The 20,738-nt window shown below is 34.3% G+C and overlaps 1 protein-coding gene across 1 annotated transcript in view; it reads left to right on the plus strand.

The window, feature by feature from the left end:
* Positions 1–20,738, plus strand: part of LOC118193638 (lys-63-specific deubiquitinase BRCC36-like) — a 42,076-nt gene that overhangs the window by 12,960 nt on the left and 8,378 nt on the right. Inside the window, exons 3-5 of the mRNA XM_035364750.2 lie at positions 54–141; positions 8,541–8,629; positions 15,653–15,714. Coding sequence (XP_035220641.1) covers positions 54–141; positions 8,541–8,629; positions 15,653–15,714 — 239 coding nt within the window. The remainder of the gene's footprint in view (positions 1–53; positions 142–8,540; positions 8,630–15,652; positions 15,715–20,738) is intronic.

Consider the following 20,738-nt stretch of genomic DNA (forward strand, 5'->3'; position numbering starts at 1 on the left):
ATAAGAAAGATTATTTTCTATTTGTAAATTATGGTCCTTAAATGAAATTAAAGAGATTGGCATGCATTTTGAAACGTCCTATTCGTGTCATAGGATGGTATCATTCTCATCCAAAATTAACTGTTTGGCCTTCCCCTATAGGTAAGTTATAATACGTATTTTACTTATTTTTTAAAATTTATTTTATTAGATATACAGTAAAAACTTGATCTGTTATTTCCAGTGTTCATTTTTCCATATGTGTATTGGTTGGGTTATTTAAATATTGCAATGCTCATGATGGCTTTGTGTCTAAGAAGAGGAATGCCTTTATGGAGGATTTCCTTAGGTAAACTGGTCCATATTCATGTTGCAAATTGAGACCATTTTGGGTCCATGATTAATCATTCCTCTAATTATCAGTTTACCACATCATTTTTGTGAAAGACCCATTCCTGGCAGATTTACCCATGGATTATTTAGGCGAAAACATGAAGTACATATCTATTTTTTCCCTTCTACCTGGACTGTAAATCTAGTGACATAGTGTGCTCCATATCTACCCCTCAGCTTGATGTCCTGTTAAGCAGTATGCAGGAAGAAATGTTAAAATAGAAATGAATTAGTGATAATGACAAGCTTCATCATTACTTACAAAACTGTATACAAATTTGAAATATATTTTTTTTTCCCTCACAATGCGGAAGCAATATGAACTGTGGAAGCCTCCTAAGACTTAAAAATACATATTTCCAGCTGAGACAAAATTCAGCCAAGTAGCATGGGACAATATGTGATATTTTTAAAAGCAATTTTAAATATAGGTGTTCATACTGCAAGTAAGTAATAAATGTTATTTATATATTTTAGATATGTAAAATATGTAAGCTATCTTAATTCTTTCTCACATTCATCGTTTTTACACTTCATCCCATTGGAAAACAATAGATCAAGGTTCTGCTGTTATTTTTATATTATTTTAAAAGTGTATCAGTTGTAATCATTTGAAGGCTTTAAAGTAAGTTTTAAATGACTTTGCATTTTCTTTAAAAATGTTAACATTCTGATTTTTAGAGCAAAACAAATTAGAAGGCGTTCAATGCATTTGGCCACTGTATTAACTTAACTGAAAAGTAGACTAGGTCTTAGTTTTCCCCCTGCCCTTAACAAATGCTGTGAAAGTGTACGTCACATATAAGGATGTTTTTGTTGGCATCTGGAAAATTTCTTCTATCTGCAAACAGTAATGGTAGACACTATTTGAAAAATTCTTCTTAAATTGAATCCAAATTTTAGAAATATTCACTGATGGTAAGTGTCATGAAATCATTTAAAAATTAAATTAACTTAAGAACAAAGTTTTGTATGTTTTGGAAAGTAGGAAAATTATCAAAACTCGGAAAACCACCAGTCGATACAGTACAGTTAAATATCAGGGTAGCATCGCAAACGGAAATGGACTGCAATGTTGTGTACCTGTGAATTTCTGGAAAAATTGTTTAATGTTCGGCCATCAAGTGTGTTTTACTCTTGTGTGCAAAATTAAGAAAATTTGCAAATTATGTTTATTTTTACAGAAAGTGTGGAACTAATTGTCTCAATGATGCCGTCAAAGAATTGTGCAAATATTCCAAGTTGAATACATAAGCATATACATGCATTGCTGTCATTGTTGGGGGCTATAAGCTCACAAAGGGTTTTAGGTAATGTGTGTGTTCGCATTCCATGACATTTACCATATTTCTTGCAAGAGTTTTGTAAATTTTATAAGGTATCAGGTAAAATGCGTAGCCGCAAATGTATGTATGATGCAGAGTTGTAGCTCGGTGGCTGGGAACAGCTGGAAGATTTTGTGCCCCCTCTTGTTTGCCAGAAATAAACAATTCTAAAATTTTGTAACATCAGTTTAGCACTCCTAGATGCTGCATTTGGGGACAGATGTTCCGCCTTGCCCCCCTTCTAGCTACGTCTTTGGGATGATGGAATGAGGTAGAAAATTATCGGTAGATTGGAGACAGCCCAGTCACAAATGCAGGTAACTATAGAGCTCATTGTAATGGCCATTGTCATCTGCAGTTTGTGGAAATAGTTTCAGGATACTGAATCCATGTCATGAAGACCTGAACAAGGTCAAGCAAGTTCCACAGCAACAAATGAGGATCATTATTTGGCACATTCAGTGTGGCGACAGAAGGCTGACACGGCTTCACTGCTCTCACACGAGCTGTATGCTGCCAATGGAATCCAAGTTTCATGGTCTACAGTTGCCTGAAGGCTTCATGAGGTACGGCTGTATGCTAGAAGACCCACTGTTTGCATCCCATCCGCTGCTGCACACAAGAGAGCTCATTTAGTATAGTGCAGACAACATGCACCTTGAATTCAGTCACACACTATGCTTTTTATAGATGAGTTGAGATTCAGCCTGGATGCTAATTTTGGGTGTGTTGTCTGTATGTGAAGAGAGCCTGGAATATACCACCCATTCTCCATTCCGGGAAAAAGGGCCATTATTATGGTGAAGGTTTAGACAGGCATTATGTTGGATGGCTGCACACCCCTGCATGTGTTTGACAAAGGCTTTCTAACTGTTATGAGGTACAGAGAGATCTTAGAGTCTTGTATTCAACTTTTCAGGGACACAACCGATCCTGGGTTCCTATTAATGGATGACAATGATCATATACATAGGGCTGAGCTGGTCGGCGGTTTAGTGTGAGGAGATTCGCCATATGGATGGACAACGAGATCTCCTGAACTTAACTCATAGAGCATGTCTGGATACTTTTGGGAGAACGGTTTTGAGAACCTTCTCGGAGTTGAAAACTGCCATGCTGCGGGGGTATGATCGACTGTCACAGGGACTCCTCAGTAGCCCCCCTCTGTCTAGTATGTTATCACATTGCATGATCTGTCTCGCTGTGAGACGGAACTGTATCCCATATTAGACTTATTTTCAGTTCAGTATCACAGCATAGATTTTGAACATCCCTACTCTGTGGGCTTTACTGATTATAATGTATGTGACTTCTGAATAGTACATCACTTCCTTTGTTAAAAATATTTATCATACCAAATTTCATTAAAATTTACCTGTTAGTTTTACAGAAATTCAACATAATGCTCAAATTCCCTTAATTTTGCACCCATATATACATTCACTCTGCCAAGTCTTTGTAAGATGAAATGTTATTTGAAAGCCTTCAAAGTATTGACAGTTTTTCTTATTTTAAATTCCAAATTTTAATCAGATGTGTAATTGAAAATTATTTTTGTGGACAGGTCTGTATTTCATACTTTCCTTTTGTCTCTTTAGGTTTTTAATGTTTTGTTAGGGTTATATTAATATAAGAATAATATTAGCATGCAGTGAGAAAAATAAAAATTTTTATTGTGGAAGATTAGGGTAGTCTATATTTTGGGGTATCCCTTGGATTATCTTTAAGTTGTTTCATTTATGGTAACCTGAGTGCTTTACAGTGTATGTTTTGGAAACCTATCTTGATGTATTCAGTTGTAATGCATTATAGCACTGATTTTGATTATAGGGAGAACATTTCTCGGGGCTTATTTCTGTGTTAGATGTCGGTTAGGAAGTAGGTTGCTTATTTTGTTCTTTACACCGTAAAATGGCTGCCGGTGGCTGATGTTTGGTGGTGTGGAAGGTGCTTTTTTGAAGTGGTTGAGGACAGAAGAAAAAAAAACTTTGTTTAATGTAATTCAATGGTATATCATACCTGGTACAATGATCATATCTGATTATGGGAAGTTGTAGAACTCTTAACAGTTGCATCACTCCTCATAGACATAGAACCCTAAACTTTTATTGCAATCAAATAATCTAATCCAATGTTTCAAAATTGTTATAGAGTCCTAAAATGTTTTCTGTTGTTTACTTGTGTTTAAAGCTTTGTTTCCCCTGCTGCAGTGGGTATGCATTCCATTTAAATGTGAAAAAATCAATTTTATCTGTAACTTGTTCATCTGGAGCAATTTTCATCTATAAGAATGTTCCTATTATTTTAGTATCTCTGCATTTACACTGCTCGACATTGAAAATGCAGCACCAAGAAGGATTGGTCAGAAAGTGATGAAATTTGGAAAAAAGACAGAGCAAGCAGCAGTACGTGATCTTTATTTCAAAATGATGGAATGCAGAGCGAGAACGGCGTCGTCTCAGTAGGATGTAGGACCATTGCGGACAACGACGCACGAAGAAACACGTTTAGGCATAGAGTCAATAAGAGTGCGGATGGTGTCTTGAGGGATGGCTCTCCATTCCCATTCAACCACTTGCCACAGTTCATCTTCTGAACGAGGCAGAGTATGCAAATGGCGTCCAATCACATCCCACACATGTTCGATTGGTGACAGGTCAGGAGAGTATGGTGGCCAGAGAAGCATCTGTGTATGCCTTGCAGAGAATGTTGGCAGATGCGAGCACTGTGTGGTCGGGCATTATCCTGCTGAAAAATTGCATTAGCCAGCCCCTGAAGGTAAGGAATTACCACCGGCCACAGTACATTATCCAAGTATTGTTGGGCAATCATAGTTTCCAGAATACGAGCTAGAGGTGACCTGGAATCGTAGGCAGTAGCGCCCCAAACCATTATGCCACATTGTCGCGCGTTGGGACGTTCCACAGTTACTGGCAGATTATATCTGTCTCCACGTAGACGCCACACATGTATGCGTCGACTTTCACTGGATAAATAGGCATGACTCATCTGAGAACATGACGTTTCGCCATTCTGTCATCCACGTTGCTCCAGTCCAGCACCATTCTAAACGTTGCCATCTATGCTGTGGGGTCAATGGCAGTCTTCTTAATGGATGCCGTGAGTGCAGGCCACGTTCAACCAATGGTTCAAATGGTTCTGGTCGACACGGGAACGTCCAGGGTATCTTGCACGTGCTGCAGATTTGCGGTACAAGTGACTTGCAGGACCGCCACAGCTTGTCGGCCGATGTGTTGATCCACGCGTGCTGATGTCACTCTGGCTGCACCTGCACCCCTCCTTCTTCCCACATTTCCTTGTTCCAACCATGTTCGCCATAGCTGATGCACTGCGCTCACATCCATGTGGGTATCAGCTGCAGTTTGACATAAGGACCAACCCGCCCTCAGTCCGATCACCATACCCCTCGTAAAATTGTCTATCTGCTGGAAGTGCCGTCGCTCACGGCAGCCTGACATTCTCTCCTATTACACATATCCTCTGGGACAATAGCCAACTTTCTTCGATAATTCGTCTGGCAGAAATTAATGACACGAATATTGCCCATTCTGTACATTCCTTCCCTTATATTTTACTTCACGTTCATCGGAGACCTGTGCATTTCACATCATTCACATAACTCAGTGACCTGCATCTACTCTAAAATTTGCATAAAATTCTGACCACTCCTCCTTGGTGTTTTATTTTCAATGTCGAGCAGTGTATGTATTTAGGGAAATCACCTGCATTTACTACTGCCTAGGTATTGGTTGGTGATGCATTTTTGAAATATTTAATTTAGATAAAATTTACAGAAAATGAATTCAATTTCTGTTATTTTTTTCATATATATATATATTACATTATGGATATAACGAAAAATCATCCAAGTAATTTTTAGACTGACTGTATTGTGTACTTTGAAGCTGTGTGATTAATGAGAACCTTATTTATGCTAAATTAATTTTAAGAATCTCTGTATTTCTACTAGTTTTCAGTATTTGTGAATAATGTGTAATTAAAGTATACTGCTAAGATGAAACAAATGAAAAATATAACAACATCTGTAGTTTACAAATAATTGATACTTTGAAAATTCAGAGCATTTGTAATAAGATTTGATTATTTAGTAATTATCACTTTTTCAGAATAATTAACTGGTTGTTCATATTCTAAAACCATGCTTATAAACCCAAGATGTGTAGCATAAAATTTTAGCATCGGCTCTTAAATCTCATAGGTGGGTTTAATATTATTGTCATTTTTGTTTTAATGTGCAGTGCATGACAGGAAGCCAATAAATATGTTGTAGACTACTGGAGGTAATAAGAAAGAGGCATGACTACTTTCAAATTACCAGGTAGCAGTGCAATCGCACTTCATAAAGAGGCAGTGAGCAGTGCTAATTATTGAGGCATATCATTTCAGTATGGAAATGGTTACTGTGCTGCAACAATGTATATTAGAGAAGAAATCTCTAGTGCATTTTCTGTGCTGCTGCAATCAATTTAAAGGAGTGAATGTGAGCATACTATGATAAAGTATATACATAAGTGTTACAGTTTACATAAGATAAAGATAAGTATATACATAAGATAAAGTGTTACAGTTTCAAGCTTCAGTGCACCAAAAATGTTCAGGCCTTCTGAGTCACAGTTTCATTATTATAATACCGTACCTCATGTAACATGAGCAAACAAGCAATATCTTGTGGAATTTGAATTGCAACTTAGCACCAAGTGATTTTTTACTTGTTTCGTTATCCTCAAAATCCTCCTTAACAGTATACTTTTTGCAAATAATACATACTCTAAACAAGGGATATAGCTACAGAAGGTGGTAGTAACAACCCAAAGGTATTGATGCAGCAACTTTTTTTTGCATATTAAATAAATTACTTTTGAAGCATACACTTTCATTAGTGCCCTTTTCTAGAATGATTTAATGATGAAAATGCTTTTATCATGGCTTTGTTAACTTCATCTTCCTTTAATGTAAAAGCAACAGAAGTATTCTACTAAGAAAATACTTTGTAATGCATTGTCAGTGCTTTTACTGCAGTGGTTTAAATATCACTTCTTTCTGTGTAAAAGTTCCAAATTAATTCATGATATATGGACTTCCTTCATATGAAAGAAATTCAGTACAAAGTCCAAAATCCGGACTCGTCAGGACTTCAGCGATTTGGGATTTTTCCAGATAATAGGTCATCGGTTTAAATCTGGTAACATGGTATGTAGAAATTATGAAATTAAAAATATGAAATAATGAAGTATTTATTTAATTCTGTAGACAGACATAATCTTTTATTTAGTTACATTGTTGAAGTCGTATAACTGCTGTTTCGAGAATTCCGACTAACTTGTCAATCGACAAAATCTATATTTAACGTATGGAAAGAAATTTTTGGTAAATTTTTCCTCGTCAACATTTTTAGCGCATTTAACTTAACTCTGTAATCATCACCAAGCGTATTGTCAGCATAAAAGGTTACCATACTCCTTTATTATTCAATTACTAACGTAAAAAAAAAAAAAAATGGTTTAGGCATCCATACATGAGTCATTACTCAAGTTGTCATGTTTTGATAAACATGCGGTGATGAAAGGAAAGTAATAAATAATAATTCGTCAGGTTTTGGCGTGAGATGGAATGTTTCAGTTTGAGATGTGTGCAAGCAGACATGCAACAATGGAGCCAAATTACTGATCGTACAAATTTATGTTAAAATGATTGTTTTTTCAATAACAAGGTATTTTATTTAGTATCAAAGTGAAATTAAGAATCGGGACTCTCCAGATATTTTATTATTCGTAGAAGGGGGATTAAATGTGCATGCATAAAGCCTACAAGAAAAATTTTGTTGGTGGTTTAGAGGTCCGGATTTTGGACTTTGTACTATATAAAACCAGGCTCCTGATTGGAAAACTAGAAAAAGGTGCATAATGTTAATTCTAATGAAGCTAACAGGCTAGTACCTCTAAGTCAACTTTTATCACACAGTCCAGTTGGATTCAGCCTTCATTATAAAGAAACATGCACACCTTTTTCTTTCTTCTTTCAGCATATGAAGAAAAGAGTGTATGGCGATGGTTTATGGCTGATAAACTCCATCAGAAGGTCATTAGAATAGGGTAAATGTCAGCTAACAATTAAAACCAAACTTTTTTAACATTTAAAAAAGGGTATCGCATCTCACAAGAGGCTAACCGTTTAACATTAACATACATGAGCTGACTCGAGACAAAAAAAAAAAAAAAAAAGTGAGAAATAAGTAGCAGTCTCGGCTAAAGATTTTAAGTTTTTATCCTTGAACTGTGGTGAGCACATATACATTGCACAGCAAAGATGTTCCCACTCACTGTTATAAAGATTTCCACCATAAGTGCATAGGAATGCATCAGATTCTAATTTCAAGGATTGTATAAGTAGTTGGATAGAATTTTTGCATATAGAAATTAGAATGCATCATTAATAATGTTGCGAGCTTGCAGTTGAGAGAATGGAAGCGGGATAGACAGTGGCATAGGTCTGCAAAAACCTAAAAGTAGCACAAAGCCTCATGTGAAGAATGTGGAAATGGTTTAAAGATATTTATAATATGCAGACAATTTGGAAAGTTTGTTATGGTCAAGGTCAAAGTGTTTAAGGGAAAATGTTAATATTTTGTTTATTAATTTGCGAATTGATATTTGTTACTGTTCTGGTTGATTGAAAGAAAATAAGTTAGAAAGCAATTATTGGTATCGCAATCATTTGATTGTTTCCCGAAATCCAAGAATAGTTATTTTCCAGCTTTGATAATATCTTGTAACTCTTCAAATTAGATTTTTATCCCACTAGATGTTAATACACAAGATAGCTATCAAATGATGGATGATGGATTTATTGGCATGATTTTTTCTGTTTTTAATGAGGATCCAAGTAAAAAGGTATGTTGCTGAATTTTGATCTATTTTTGTTAATATTCATATTTACAAATATATTATTTATTCCATTTAGGCATTGCATCTGGATGTGCAAATGATATTGTTATTATTTGAAGTAAACTATATTTCTCCCTAACTACAAAAATGATAAAGAAAGCATGTTTTTAGCATTGAAGAAATGTGTAGTTAATTGAGGGATTAGCTCCCAGCCTGTTTAAATTATTAATGAAAATAATTATGTGTTATAAAATTGTTTTGTGCACTGTTCAGTTGTGAATATTTTTGGTTTAGGTTTTAGCATAAAGGCTTTCTTTGTTCTTTAGTAATAAAATATACCATGATTTCCAAGCATCCTGGATATATTAAAGAACATTTTTGAATAAATTTTTTATCATTATTATATGCCAGATTTCACAAGAAAGAATTTTAGTTATATTATTTGTTTATGTTCATAAATAGGCAAGTACAAAAATAGTTTTATACATGCTAGTGCATTTAAGATGCTTCTTAAGATATTTTGCTTTGACTGAGTTAATGCAGAGTATGATTCGCAGATTATCATCATCCTTGGCACTGTAGTGTTTTCTAGTTAAACTCTCGTGGTAAAAATAATAATGTAATTAATGCTAATGTCTGAGGGACAGTGGCAAACATGGCACTTGAAGAATGCATGGTGCCAGCATAGTTTGGTGTGCTCACCAGTACTCTTCTGTTATCAGGACCGGATTCAGAAATGTATATATCTATGCACATGTGTATGTGCTTATATGTGCGTGTATACACAAACATACATCCATCCATACGTATATAAATTTCTGAATCTAGTCCTGATAACAGAAGAGTACCTGCTCACCTAACTTATAAATTTAAAATATTTTCTGAAGATTCTAATAACAGTTATAAAATTTAATCATTTATTTTTAAACAATTTGCAAAGTTACCTGAAATAAAGTATAATAAAGATAATAAGCTGGCAACTCAATACCTGTACATACTTTAAAACTTTCATCACATATCTGGAATAATCCTGTAACAATAATACAAATTAATAAACAATTAAATTCATTCATATATTTCAAGATTATATAAAAGCTGCACAGGTCTTTTAATAACTGATAATTTCACAAGACCTTACTTTTCCATTTTTGCCAGGAAATACTGTTACAACTCTTCCTAATTTCTAAAAATGTCTAGGTAGTTTTTCATCATGAATTAATACGATATCATTCACTTTAAATTCAGTAATTTTACCTGAAGGTTTAACACAATGAACAGATCTCAGCATTAATAGGTATTCATTTTCCCATTTGTTCGAAAACATACTAACCAATCTTTCTCGATAATTAAATCTTTTAATTAGCATTATCCTATTAACTAAAATAAAATCCAAATGAAGCTTGGCAGGAGGCAAACTATTCACTCTGCGCCCCAATAGCATATGAGCTGGAGTTGGAGGCATAGATTACTGTAATTCAGAATGAACATAAGTTAAAGGACGAGACCTTCAATTTCAATAATTAGAGTTTCTAACTCGTCTCGAGAAGTAGTTTTTCGTAAAGCAAGTTTTACAGATTTAATTAATCGTTCATGGAAGCCACCCCACCACGCAGCTTTCTCAGCAATGTAGCACCATTGCATTTTGTGGGAGGTGTAAAAGTCTTTTCCTGTTGGATGACTAATGACAGTCCACAAATTTTTAAGTTCAAGCTCTGATCATTTGAAAGTTTTGGCATTGTTCGTCAAAACGAGAACACAGACCTCGACGAGCAATGAATCGTCGAAAAGCAAGAAGAAATGTTTCTGTGGTCATGCTGCCAACAAACTCTAAATGAAGAGCTCGTGTTACCCCACAAGTAAACAGCATGATGTAGTTTTTCTCATCACTGTCTTTGGTATAAAGTGATCCACCGAAATCTATACCTACTACAGAAAAAGGAGGTAATTCTTCTGTTCTATTTACTGGTAAAGGAGCAGTAACTTGCACACCAGGAGAAGAATTAAATTGTTTACTCAGAATGCATTTTCTTAAGATATTTTTAACAGTTTGTCTTCCTTTAATTATCCAGTATCTTTCGCGTATTTCTATCAAAGTTTCAGAAATTCCTCCATGAAACACTTTGCTGTGTGCATCCCACACTAATAAATTCACAAAGGGATGTTTTGAGGGCATAATAATTGGGTGTCTTTGAAGGTAAGAAAGTCTTGACTTCTGAAGTCTTCCACCAACATGCATTATCCCGTCATTATTAAGAAAGGGATTCAGTTCTAGAATAGAGGAAGTTTTAGAAATTGTTTTACCCTGTCTCAAAGAGGACAGCTCTTCCGCAAAAGCTTCACTTTGAGCAGTTTTTGTCCAGATAATTTCAGCCTCGTTAAGTTCTTCAGTGCTTAGTTCACCACATCGTTTAGTTTTAAATTTAAGGTTGTATATAAATCGTAGTATCCAACTTGTAACACGATATAATTTTCTTAAACTACTATATCTATTCAAATCCATTAAATGTGTCAAATTCGATTGCACTTCGCACACAAAAGACGATACTTCTTCCAGTTTACTTCTCTTTTTGCAATATACTTATGGAGAAATCTCTGCACGAATTTCATAATTAAAGCCTTTTGGCCAATCCCTTTTCTTCATCCAAAGTCATTCTGGACCTTGCATCCAAATCGAACTGGACATAAACCTTTCTACCGTAGCTCCTCGAGATATGAAATCTGCAAGATTATCCTGCCCTCTACAGTGATTTCAATCAGCAGGATCAGTTATAGACTGGATTTCGGATACATGGTTCGATACAAAAGGTTTCCATTTTGAAGCTTTCCCTTTAATCCAATGAAGAGCGATTAAGGAATCTGTCCACATATGTACCTTAGACACAGGAAATTTAAAATTTGTTTTCAAATATTGGAAAAGTCTAGAAGCAATAACAGCTCCCATAAGTTCAAGCCTAATAATGTCAATCGTTTAAGCGGTGCGATTCTAGATTTCGCAGTGATACAATTTCTATAAATACAATCATCACTTGACACGTAACGAAAGTACGCAACTGCTCCGAAAGCTTTAGGAGAAGTGTCAGAAAATATGTGTAGTTCTAATTCTTTCACCAAATTCCATGGTATGGAGAAATATTTTCTTTCGATTATCAAATCTTTCAACAGATAAATCTGAGAGCACCAATTATCCCATTTTTTTCCTTCAAGTCAGTTGATAGCTCATCATCCCATCCTAAACCAAGTTCCCATATTTCTCGCATTAATAATTTTATGAGAACAATAAAAGGTGATGCAATTTCCATAGGATCAAATAACTTCGAAGCTGTCTGAAGTACACTACGTTTTGAGTTCTTCCTATCACAGATCATGTCCAGTAGAGGTTTTGCATCTAACTTAAAAGCATCTTCTTCAGTGTTCCATATTATGCCTAAAACTTTCAAAGGACGTTCTTTAGTTTCTGTCACATCAGACAAACCTCGTTCACTCCATAAATTTCTCAACTCATCCGAATTAGTATTAAATTTTCTTAAATTCATGTTCGCATCTTTAAGAATTTTTATAGCGCTCTGTAAATGTTCTAAAGTTTTCTCTATTGTATTTGCTCCGTAAGAAAGATCATCTACATAAAGTGCTGAGTCAAGCATTTTACAAATTTCGCTTTGTTCAAGTTTATATTTTCTAATGTCGTATTTAATAGTTGCAGCAAGGATAAATGGGCTTGATGTCACTCCAAAGGGAACGTGAGTCATTCGTAAAATCTTGTAAGTTTTTGAATCACTTTCATCTGAAAACCAGAAAAAACGTAAATAGTCTATCCTCTTCCGCTATTCCTATGGTCAAAAATGCTCCCTGACTATCACAGCTGAATGCATATTCATATTCGCGAAATCGCAAGATTACATCCAAAATTCTGGGATTCAACGGTGGTCCAGGATTCAAGCATTCATTAAGAGATTTGCACCCATTACTTTTTGACCATGCATCGAAAACCAATCTGACTTTCGTAGTGTCCCTATCCAATCTTACTACAGCTGAATGAGGCATATAATAAGAATTCTCTTCTAAGCCGGAAGGACATTCTTCAACGATATTCAGTTTTAATTGCTCCTTAACTATATTTTTATATTCATTATAAACCCAATCCTTTCCAAACCAAAACTGAATTTCAGTCTTTAAAAATATCAATAAATCAGATATTTTGTTTTCATCTTCCGAATGTGTTTTACGAGAAAATTCTAAGGACAAATCTTTGGGTATCAATTTTAACAACACTGCATACAATAGACAACTGTAACTATTAGGATTAATTCCATTATTTTCTAATCCTCGAATATGTGTTTCGCATTCTGAGTAAAGTCTACGCAACGCTACAATGTTGCATGATTTTCGTACTGGACTTAAGTTTAAAAGTCTTGCCATATGCGCATCTATAATAATATCTTTTCGACCAAAGCGTTCTTTTAATATGTTCAAGGCAATTTCATAGTTTTCAGAGCTTGATGCTAAACAACGTAGAGCTACCTCACCTGCGTATGTTAAGTACGATTTTAAATAACTAAACTTCTCTACATTACTAAGATTCACCTTTTTATGGATAGCTACTTCAAACTGAGAATAAAATTCGTTAAAATATATTGCCATCGTATTCAGGTATCTGCAAGCAAGGAAGTTATACTGTATACCGCTGCTCACTTCTGGTTTCTACAACATTCGTTCTTTCAGTTTCGCGAACAACTTCGCTTTCTTTCATTTTCAGGATTCTATTCGCGCGAATTTTCCAAGTAATAATATTATCTTGCTGTTTTTCAATTTCCTTTTCTGTTTCTTCCATTTTGCACAGTTTTAGAATTTCCTCATTAAGATACTCTAAATTAGCTTCCTTATCTAAAAGTTTTGCTAAATGTTCATCAATTAAATCAACTGAACCTTCCTGTTTATTTCAGTTATAACAATTTCATAGTGTCAGTTGCTGTGCGTCTGACAGGTGCTCTAATCTTTTTTAAAGCTTCACTATCCATCATAACAATTTTAATTATTCAATTTGCTAAATACGTTTTTCAGTATTCAATTCGCAATTTACTTTATCTAAAGGTCTCTTCCGGATTATTGGCACCAAAAAGATTTGTAAATACACATATACATTCTTTGTCGCTAAAACTCGATAATAAATTATAAAGAAAGTTTGCTTACCTGTTAGACGCATTCTCGCTTTTTGTCATTTTCTCTAAATTTTATTTGATGACACAATAAATACATTTACAAAAAAGGGAAGCACATATAAACTTTAGCTAGTGTTTCGCGTTCGTGTTACATCTCTCTCAGTCATCAAGGTTCTGCACTAGTCCAAAGAATTCAAGCGCACACAGTTGCCATCTGGTGCAGTACAGTTTCTGCAGCCAGTTTATCTGGTTAGTGGTTAGTAGTTAGTAATCAGAACTGCATTTGGTAATTTTTTTTTTTTTTTTTTGATTGATGACTACCTTCAGTTATTTCTTTGATTTTTGTCTTTGAAGCCTACTTGAAGTGGTATTACTAAAAGGAAAGTATTGCAGATTATTATTATTACATTAAAATGTATAATACAATTTCTTCTACACAGCATTCAAATTGTACTTTTATATTAACTCAGCTATTACAATATTTAGATTTAAAGCAATTTTGATTTGGCGAGAAACTTCACGCTGCCATATTACTATCTAAATTTTTTGTGTACATTTTGAACTTTAAGCCTAAAATGTCTCCAAAAATACGGTTTTCGCACATGCAAAAACTACGTTTTGAACACACGGTTTAAGCTAAAAATCCAAAACAAAAAATTTAGATAGCAAAAACGTAAAGTTTCTAACCAAAAATATTTGACAAAAATCCATGTACACAGCGACATGTTTTAACTTAAAAAAAAATCTACGAATGGCACATTGTAGGCAACGAACGAATCTACGAACTATGCACACCTCGCTTTAATAAATTAACATAACAACAATAAATTTCAAAGAATACCATGTACACAGCGTTCTCTTTCAACTTAAAAAAACATCTGTGAATTACACAATCTACACTAAAAACAAATCAAGAAAATAAACTAAAATAAATTTCAGACAATTCAAAAAACAATTAAAACAGAAATTCATACAAAAAACAATGAATATAACATTCTATAAAATAAAAACAATAAAATAAGATGCACTTACCATAATGAAAGCTTCTTTTAAAAGCAGAAATATCTTTCCCCTCTATCTTATCAGATACAGAGCATACAAAGTCCAAAATACATTCGTTAATAAAATTTCGCCAGTCACATAACATCTGTGAAGAAAACTTCCATGATTTTGTATATCACATGCCTTCCTACGATTCAAAATTTCGAAAGTAACAATAAAAACTTCCTCCTACGTTAACTTGCTACACGAAAACCAAGATCCAAGCCTTAAACTCCGCTGACACCCACATACTTTATTAGCAACAATTTTACTGCAAACCCACACAAGTCATTTTTCGTCCGAGTTCTCATATCAGCTCCGTATTTCGGACATGTCAAACTCCGTTTTAAAAGTCCTGACTCCCAAAGAAATTCCAAAAATACACTACGATCCCCATAAATACATCCGTGGACAAAAGACTCGTTAACAACTCCAACATCGTACCTTTTCATACTAAATTTACTCTGCACACAATCTAAAATACGTGGCTGAAACCTTCCCACCACATCTTTCATCGCAACATAGGCCATTTCAAAAACACAGGCAACACAAACCAACTAGCAATTAAACTACTCCACCAAAAGATTTTTCAACGTCGACATGGTTACCATACAACACGCAATCGCACCAAAAACCAGCTCAAAACACATATCGCCACATTTGGTGAATTTAGGGCGTTTATCAGAGTTGTACCGCAATTTTATATTCTGACATGAAATGAACATGTGAAATTCAAAATGCAGACAATTATGTCTCTTGGTAAAAATGCACTTAATATATTAATGTGTGAATTTTTTCATTCCAGTATCTAAAAAATATTTTCTTTTGAAAGGGAGGTAGAATTCAAATGACTTGTTATCAGTCGCAAACAGTTATTGAAGATAGCAGTATTGAGTAAGTTTCTTACATTTTTCGTTGATGTTTTTGTTTATTTTATATGAATTTATGCCTAGCGTAAGTTTGGAATAGTTTAACTATCCTTGTGTATGTATACAATAGAGTGAAAAAGTGTTAGGGAAAATATTTATGTTTATATAAAGAAACAGCTAAGAGGTGAATTAGGTCACACCTCAATTTTACTGCTAATATACACTCCTCAATTAAATTTCTAAGAAGCTTCAGAATTTTTCTTGCATAGCAATCTCATTAATTATATAGCTTTCACTCCATTCCTGTTGAAAACATGGAGAAACTAGGCTGAACATCGCCCCCTCATTTTTTCAACTAAACACGCGTCAACATGATGGGGCTCCCTTAAATTTCCACAGGAATGTACGTCACTTCCTGGACTTGACGTACCCAATATTGCTGGATTGGCAGAGGCGGCCCTGTACTGTGGCCACCGCGATCCGCAGGCTTAATACGTCTTGGGATACCTTAAGTGCCTGGTGTGCGAGACACCTATTCCATCGGACATGGACCTCATGCCACGTATCCTAAGCCTCACCACTTACCACATCCAACGAATGATAGAACACTTTACTATCGTTTCATAATCAAACACCCGCCAGCTATAAGGAGCATCTGCGCAGTTGTACAGCAAATCAACGCCCTAGGGCAAGACATTTGCGAGCCACAGTAGCATGGTACTGCAGACAATGTACTCAACTATTAGATATTCGCAGTATGTACACATTCTGTAATACACATTCCACATTCAATTTCGAGCCTCGTGTTAACATCTGCTTTCAATAGCCACCAACTTGCAGATATAATGTTACTGACATGTTTATCAGTGTGAAGCACTGGGCACCCAATGGAATGATGTGTTATCGTAAATTGAAATATATGATATCCGTAGAATGCACGAATGTAGTGTATGCAACGAAATATGTAATTCATGCAACAGAAGCCCCTAATGAAAGTATGTACATTATGTATTATGGGAACTGAGCATATTTCCGCACAGCACTACTGCTTTACGCACACCTTACTATGTCTTATATGTTTCCTCTGTGTGTAATATTTGCATTTATGTGCTCTACGTGTTTCCATATGTATTCTATGTGTCATGATATGTATTTTCGTGTGTGTTTCTATGTCTTTATGTTACGTAATTACGAGTGTGTTTTTATGCTTTTACATTTAATTTTGTATATCTATGTGTTTCAGCTTATATGAGTGTTTTAGTGTTTTAATTCTATCCTTTATATTCTTTCTAAGTTACTTTGTGTTATTAACAACGTCCTATGTAAAAACTACCCGACATCTAGCCCCTGTATGGCCATGTAAACTCCTGGTGCAGCCTCACGGGGCTCCAGCGAGTTGCTTCTTCGAGATAGTGGAGGACGTGGGACATATGCCTGTTTACCTATGTTATACGTCAGGCGTCCCCGTCCTCCGTCACCTGTCACCTGCCACGTATCATTGAAGTGGCAGCACGTTTCCAGGAGACTCATGCCCAATTCAAACGAGTTGATGAATCCATACGGTGCAATGTGAAGCATTCATTGCACCTGATGCAGCCAATTTTTAGCACTCTTTATAACATTTTTCATTTGTATTTGGTACATTTTATTGTACCCTTGAGAAAGTTTGATGTTTATTTTCACAATGTTTTTAAGCAAACAGGACGTTGACAGTTAGGGTCATATCCCAGCTTTAAAAATTATATATATAAGTATAAATTTTTACATTAATTCTCTTCGAAAGAATGATTTAAGTATATAATTTTCTCTCATGTTATAGGTTGTATAAAAAACATGATCTGTAGTATGATTTAGATTATTAGTAGCCGATACAGTAATCGGGTCACTCAGTGGTACAGATTAAACACTGCTGGACTGTTTTATTTCTTTATCATTTAGCAAAAAATCTTTTAATTAAAATATTTATCCTTTGGGCTTTGCTTTAAACTTTATTTATAGTTAAAATGCCTAAAAATGAAAAGCTATCTTCAACTGAAACACAGTTGATGTAATTGATATTTTTACAAAATTGGCAAGAATGCAAAATTTATGGAAGTGTAACAATTGAAAAATCTTTAAATTTTCTTGTGGTGAGCATTGAAAATAAATGTAGAAGTAAAGAAGAAAATTAGGGAGAAAAGTAAGCAAAAATTTTAAGGGGAATTTCGCTGTCAGAAATACCAAGGTGTTTCGAAAAGGTGGATGCTTTATACTTTCAGAATACTTCAAGGAATTTGGGTGTTCAAAGAGAAAACACTTGGTAGTGTACATCAGCAAATACCATCAACTGAGCTTGTGCTAACGGAAAAGACAAAAACGATATCATTGCAGATTAAAGTGATGGGTGGTTTGTTTTCGACTATATGTTTGTATAAATTTAAACTATGTTATAAAACATCATATCATCATGAACGAACTACCAGTGTTCAGCAACTTTACCGCTTGGCCGTTTGTGGACCTTAATGGAAGGCGATAATTTTATTTAAAATGAATGTCAAAAATACCAAGATATTTCAAAAACATTTTTAATATACTTGCAGAATGCCTGAAGAAAAAGAGCAAGCCATTAAGAAAAAAAAAAATTTGTTTTGCATAAAATTTAGTTTTTTATTTTTTAATTTAAAACTTTTTAATCTTATGATATTTGATTCTTGCAATTTCAAAAATACAATATTTGACTAAAATATGAATAACATTTTAAGAAACTAAATGTAGGATGATAAAATTATGTAAAGCAATGAGCACAATGTTAAAGCTATTTAAAGCAATATATGCAAGTCATCCTAAGTTAAAATGTCGGTTATACATCTTTCTCATTTATGTATGTTTTCTGAATGGATCATTGAAAGGCGTGTTAACTATGCTTTACTGTATTTTCTCTTTTAATATATTCAGTTTTCTGCATCGTAGTCTGGGACATAAAGTATTCTTCCAAAAGAAACGCAATTCAAATACATAAAATAAAATCCTGAAATATTTATATTAATAAATATATTTAAAATACTCAGTTCAAATGAATAAATAAAATTTTTAAAGCAATTATCTGAAGAGACAATGCAACACAAACAATTAAAAGTCTAAAAATTTAAAAATTACCTAAAACTAATAACTGTGACCAAAAAAAAAAAAAAAAAAAACATAAAGACAACTATTTGAAAAAAATTAAATGATGCACCTTTTATTTAAACTACGCAGTTGGAATGGGTAAATAGAAGTTTTTAAAACAGTTGTTCGAAAGAAGCTGTGCAACTTAAACAATTAAAATGAAATTCAAAAAAGAAAAAATTACTTGAAATAATTATAACTAAAAATCTAATATAAAGAATGTTATTGAAAAAAGGAACGATTGCGACTTTTTTCCCGCTCACGGGAAAGGAAAATAGGTTGCCATATATTAAGAAGTTTGCCCAGTGAACTATTCTTGGCACAAACTGAAAAAAATCTCCAACATAAATTTCTGAATTTCGCACCAAATTTAACAAAATTTCATATTTAGACCTAATTTGAGGCGTAGAATCGAAATATGAAAAAAAAAATTGGTATGTTATTTCAGAAACGGTCCAATTTCGTGTCAAAATAACTATGTTAGAATAGAGCTATATATAAATCTAATGTATATCCTAAGTCACGCTTTCGAGACATAAAAAACGCAGTTTGAATTTCGTCAATCAGCCCAGTTGAACGGCAGATATAGAACTGTCCCCCCCCCACCTTTTTTTTTTTTTTTTTTTTTTTTTTTTTTTTTTGCGCAGTGTACATCTGCACATAAAACATGGGAGCTAATTTCCCCCATAAGATTCCCTATAGGGAAAAAATCGCAAGAAATATATTGTAAATTGAATTGACAGGAATATGCTTGAAAATTGGTAGCCTTCGGCTTAAATTAGAAAAACTGCCATTTCTATAAATTCCTTAATTTTTTACATACAGTGTTCTAATAGTTTTCCTCAATAGTCTTTTCAGTTAGGATAATTTGAACTATTTCTACTTCACGTGGCTGTCTTTTTTAATCGAAATAACAGTGAGTTCATATTTCAACTTGAGGATTTTCCAGGCTTCAGAATTCTTTCAGGGTTCGTAGCTGTCCTTACAAGTGCTTATAAGTCCTTATATTTGAAAATAAAATATAAAGGCCCTTATAGGTGCTTACTTTTTCTTTAAAGCCCTTATTTTTTTGTTTTTAGTGCTTATTTTTTGCTTTTAGTGCTTTTATTAATGAACGCGCATTTTTCCTCCCATACCAAAGCCGAAACTAAATAAACAACTTTTCTTCCTTATATGGAACATCAGATGGTGAATCATACTCCCGGAAATAGCTTTCCCCTCTTTCCCTGCATTAACGTAACGTATGGTACGCGTGAGAGTATAGACAGGTGCACGTCGTTCTTTTGGTCAAAGAATTACTGAAACCGTAGAAAATTCCGGTAATTTGGTATTCTTTTCCGCCCACCCAAATACTACACACGTTTGAATTTCTATCAAGATTTTAATAATTTGCATTCTCGTTCCGCGTGGTCAGTTCATATTTGTGTTTATTATGATCGTTATGCTTATATTATGAGCATATGTATGAATATTTATAGTAATATAGTTGCAGTAGCTGCCTGAAGTGTAGATAAACTTCCAAAAATGGTTGTATTTTTACACAGATTAGCTTTCTAAGGAATAATATTCGGAATGGCTTAAATAAAAGGAAAGTAATCGAATAGTCAGAATATTCCCCCCCCCCAATACATTATACAGTACGGAGGTTGGGAGGTTCTCCCCTTTCTCCGCAAAATCTCTAATATTGAAGCAGCGGACTTTTTTTTTTTTTTTTTTTTTTTTTTGCCACTGTCCGATCTAGATTGAATAGGACTAAAAGTTTTGCGCTCTACCCAACCCAAGTGAAGAATGAGAATTGCGGAAATTTAACGCAATCTGTTCAAAATTAGAATCAAAAACACCCCAGATTAGTAAGTCTCTTTCTTTTCCTTTATTTAGTTCTTTATTCTTCGATTACCGGCAGCT

The sequence above is a fragment of the Stegodyphus dumicola genome, chromosome X1 (genome assembly GCF_044657685.1).
Source record: "Stegodyphus dumicola isolate Sdum_Otavi_A_Nest chromosome X1, ASM4465768v1".
Lineage (NCBI taxonomy): Eukaryota > Metazoa > Arthropoda > Arachnida > Araneae > Eresidae > Stegodyphus > Stegodyphus dumicola.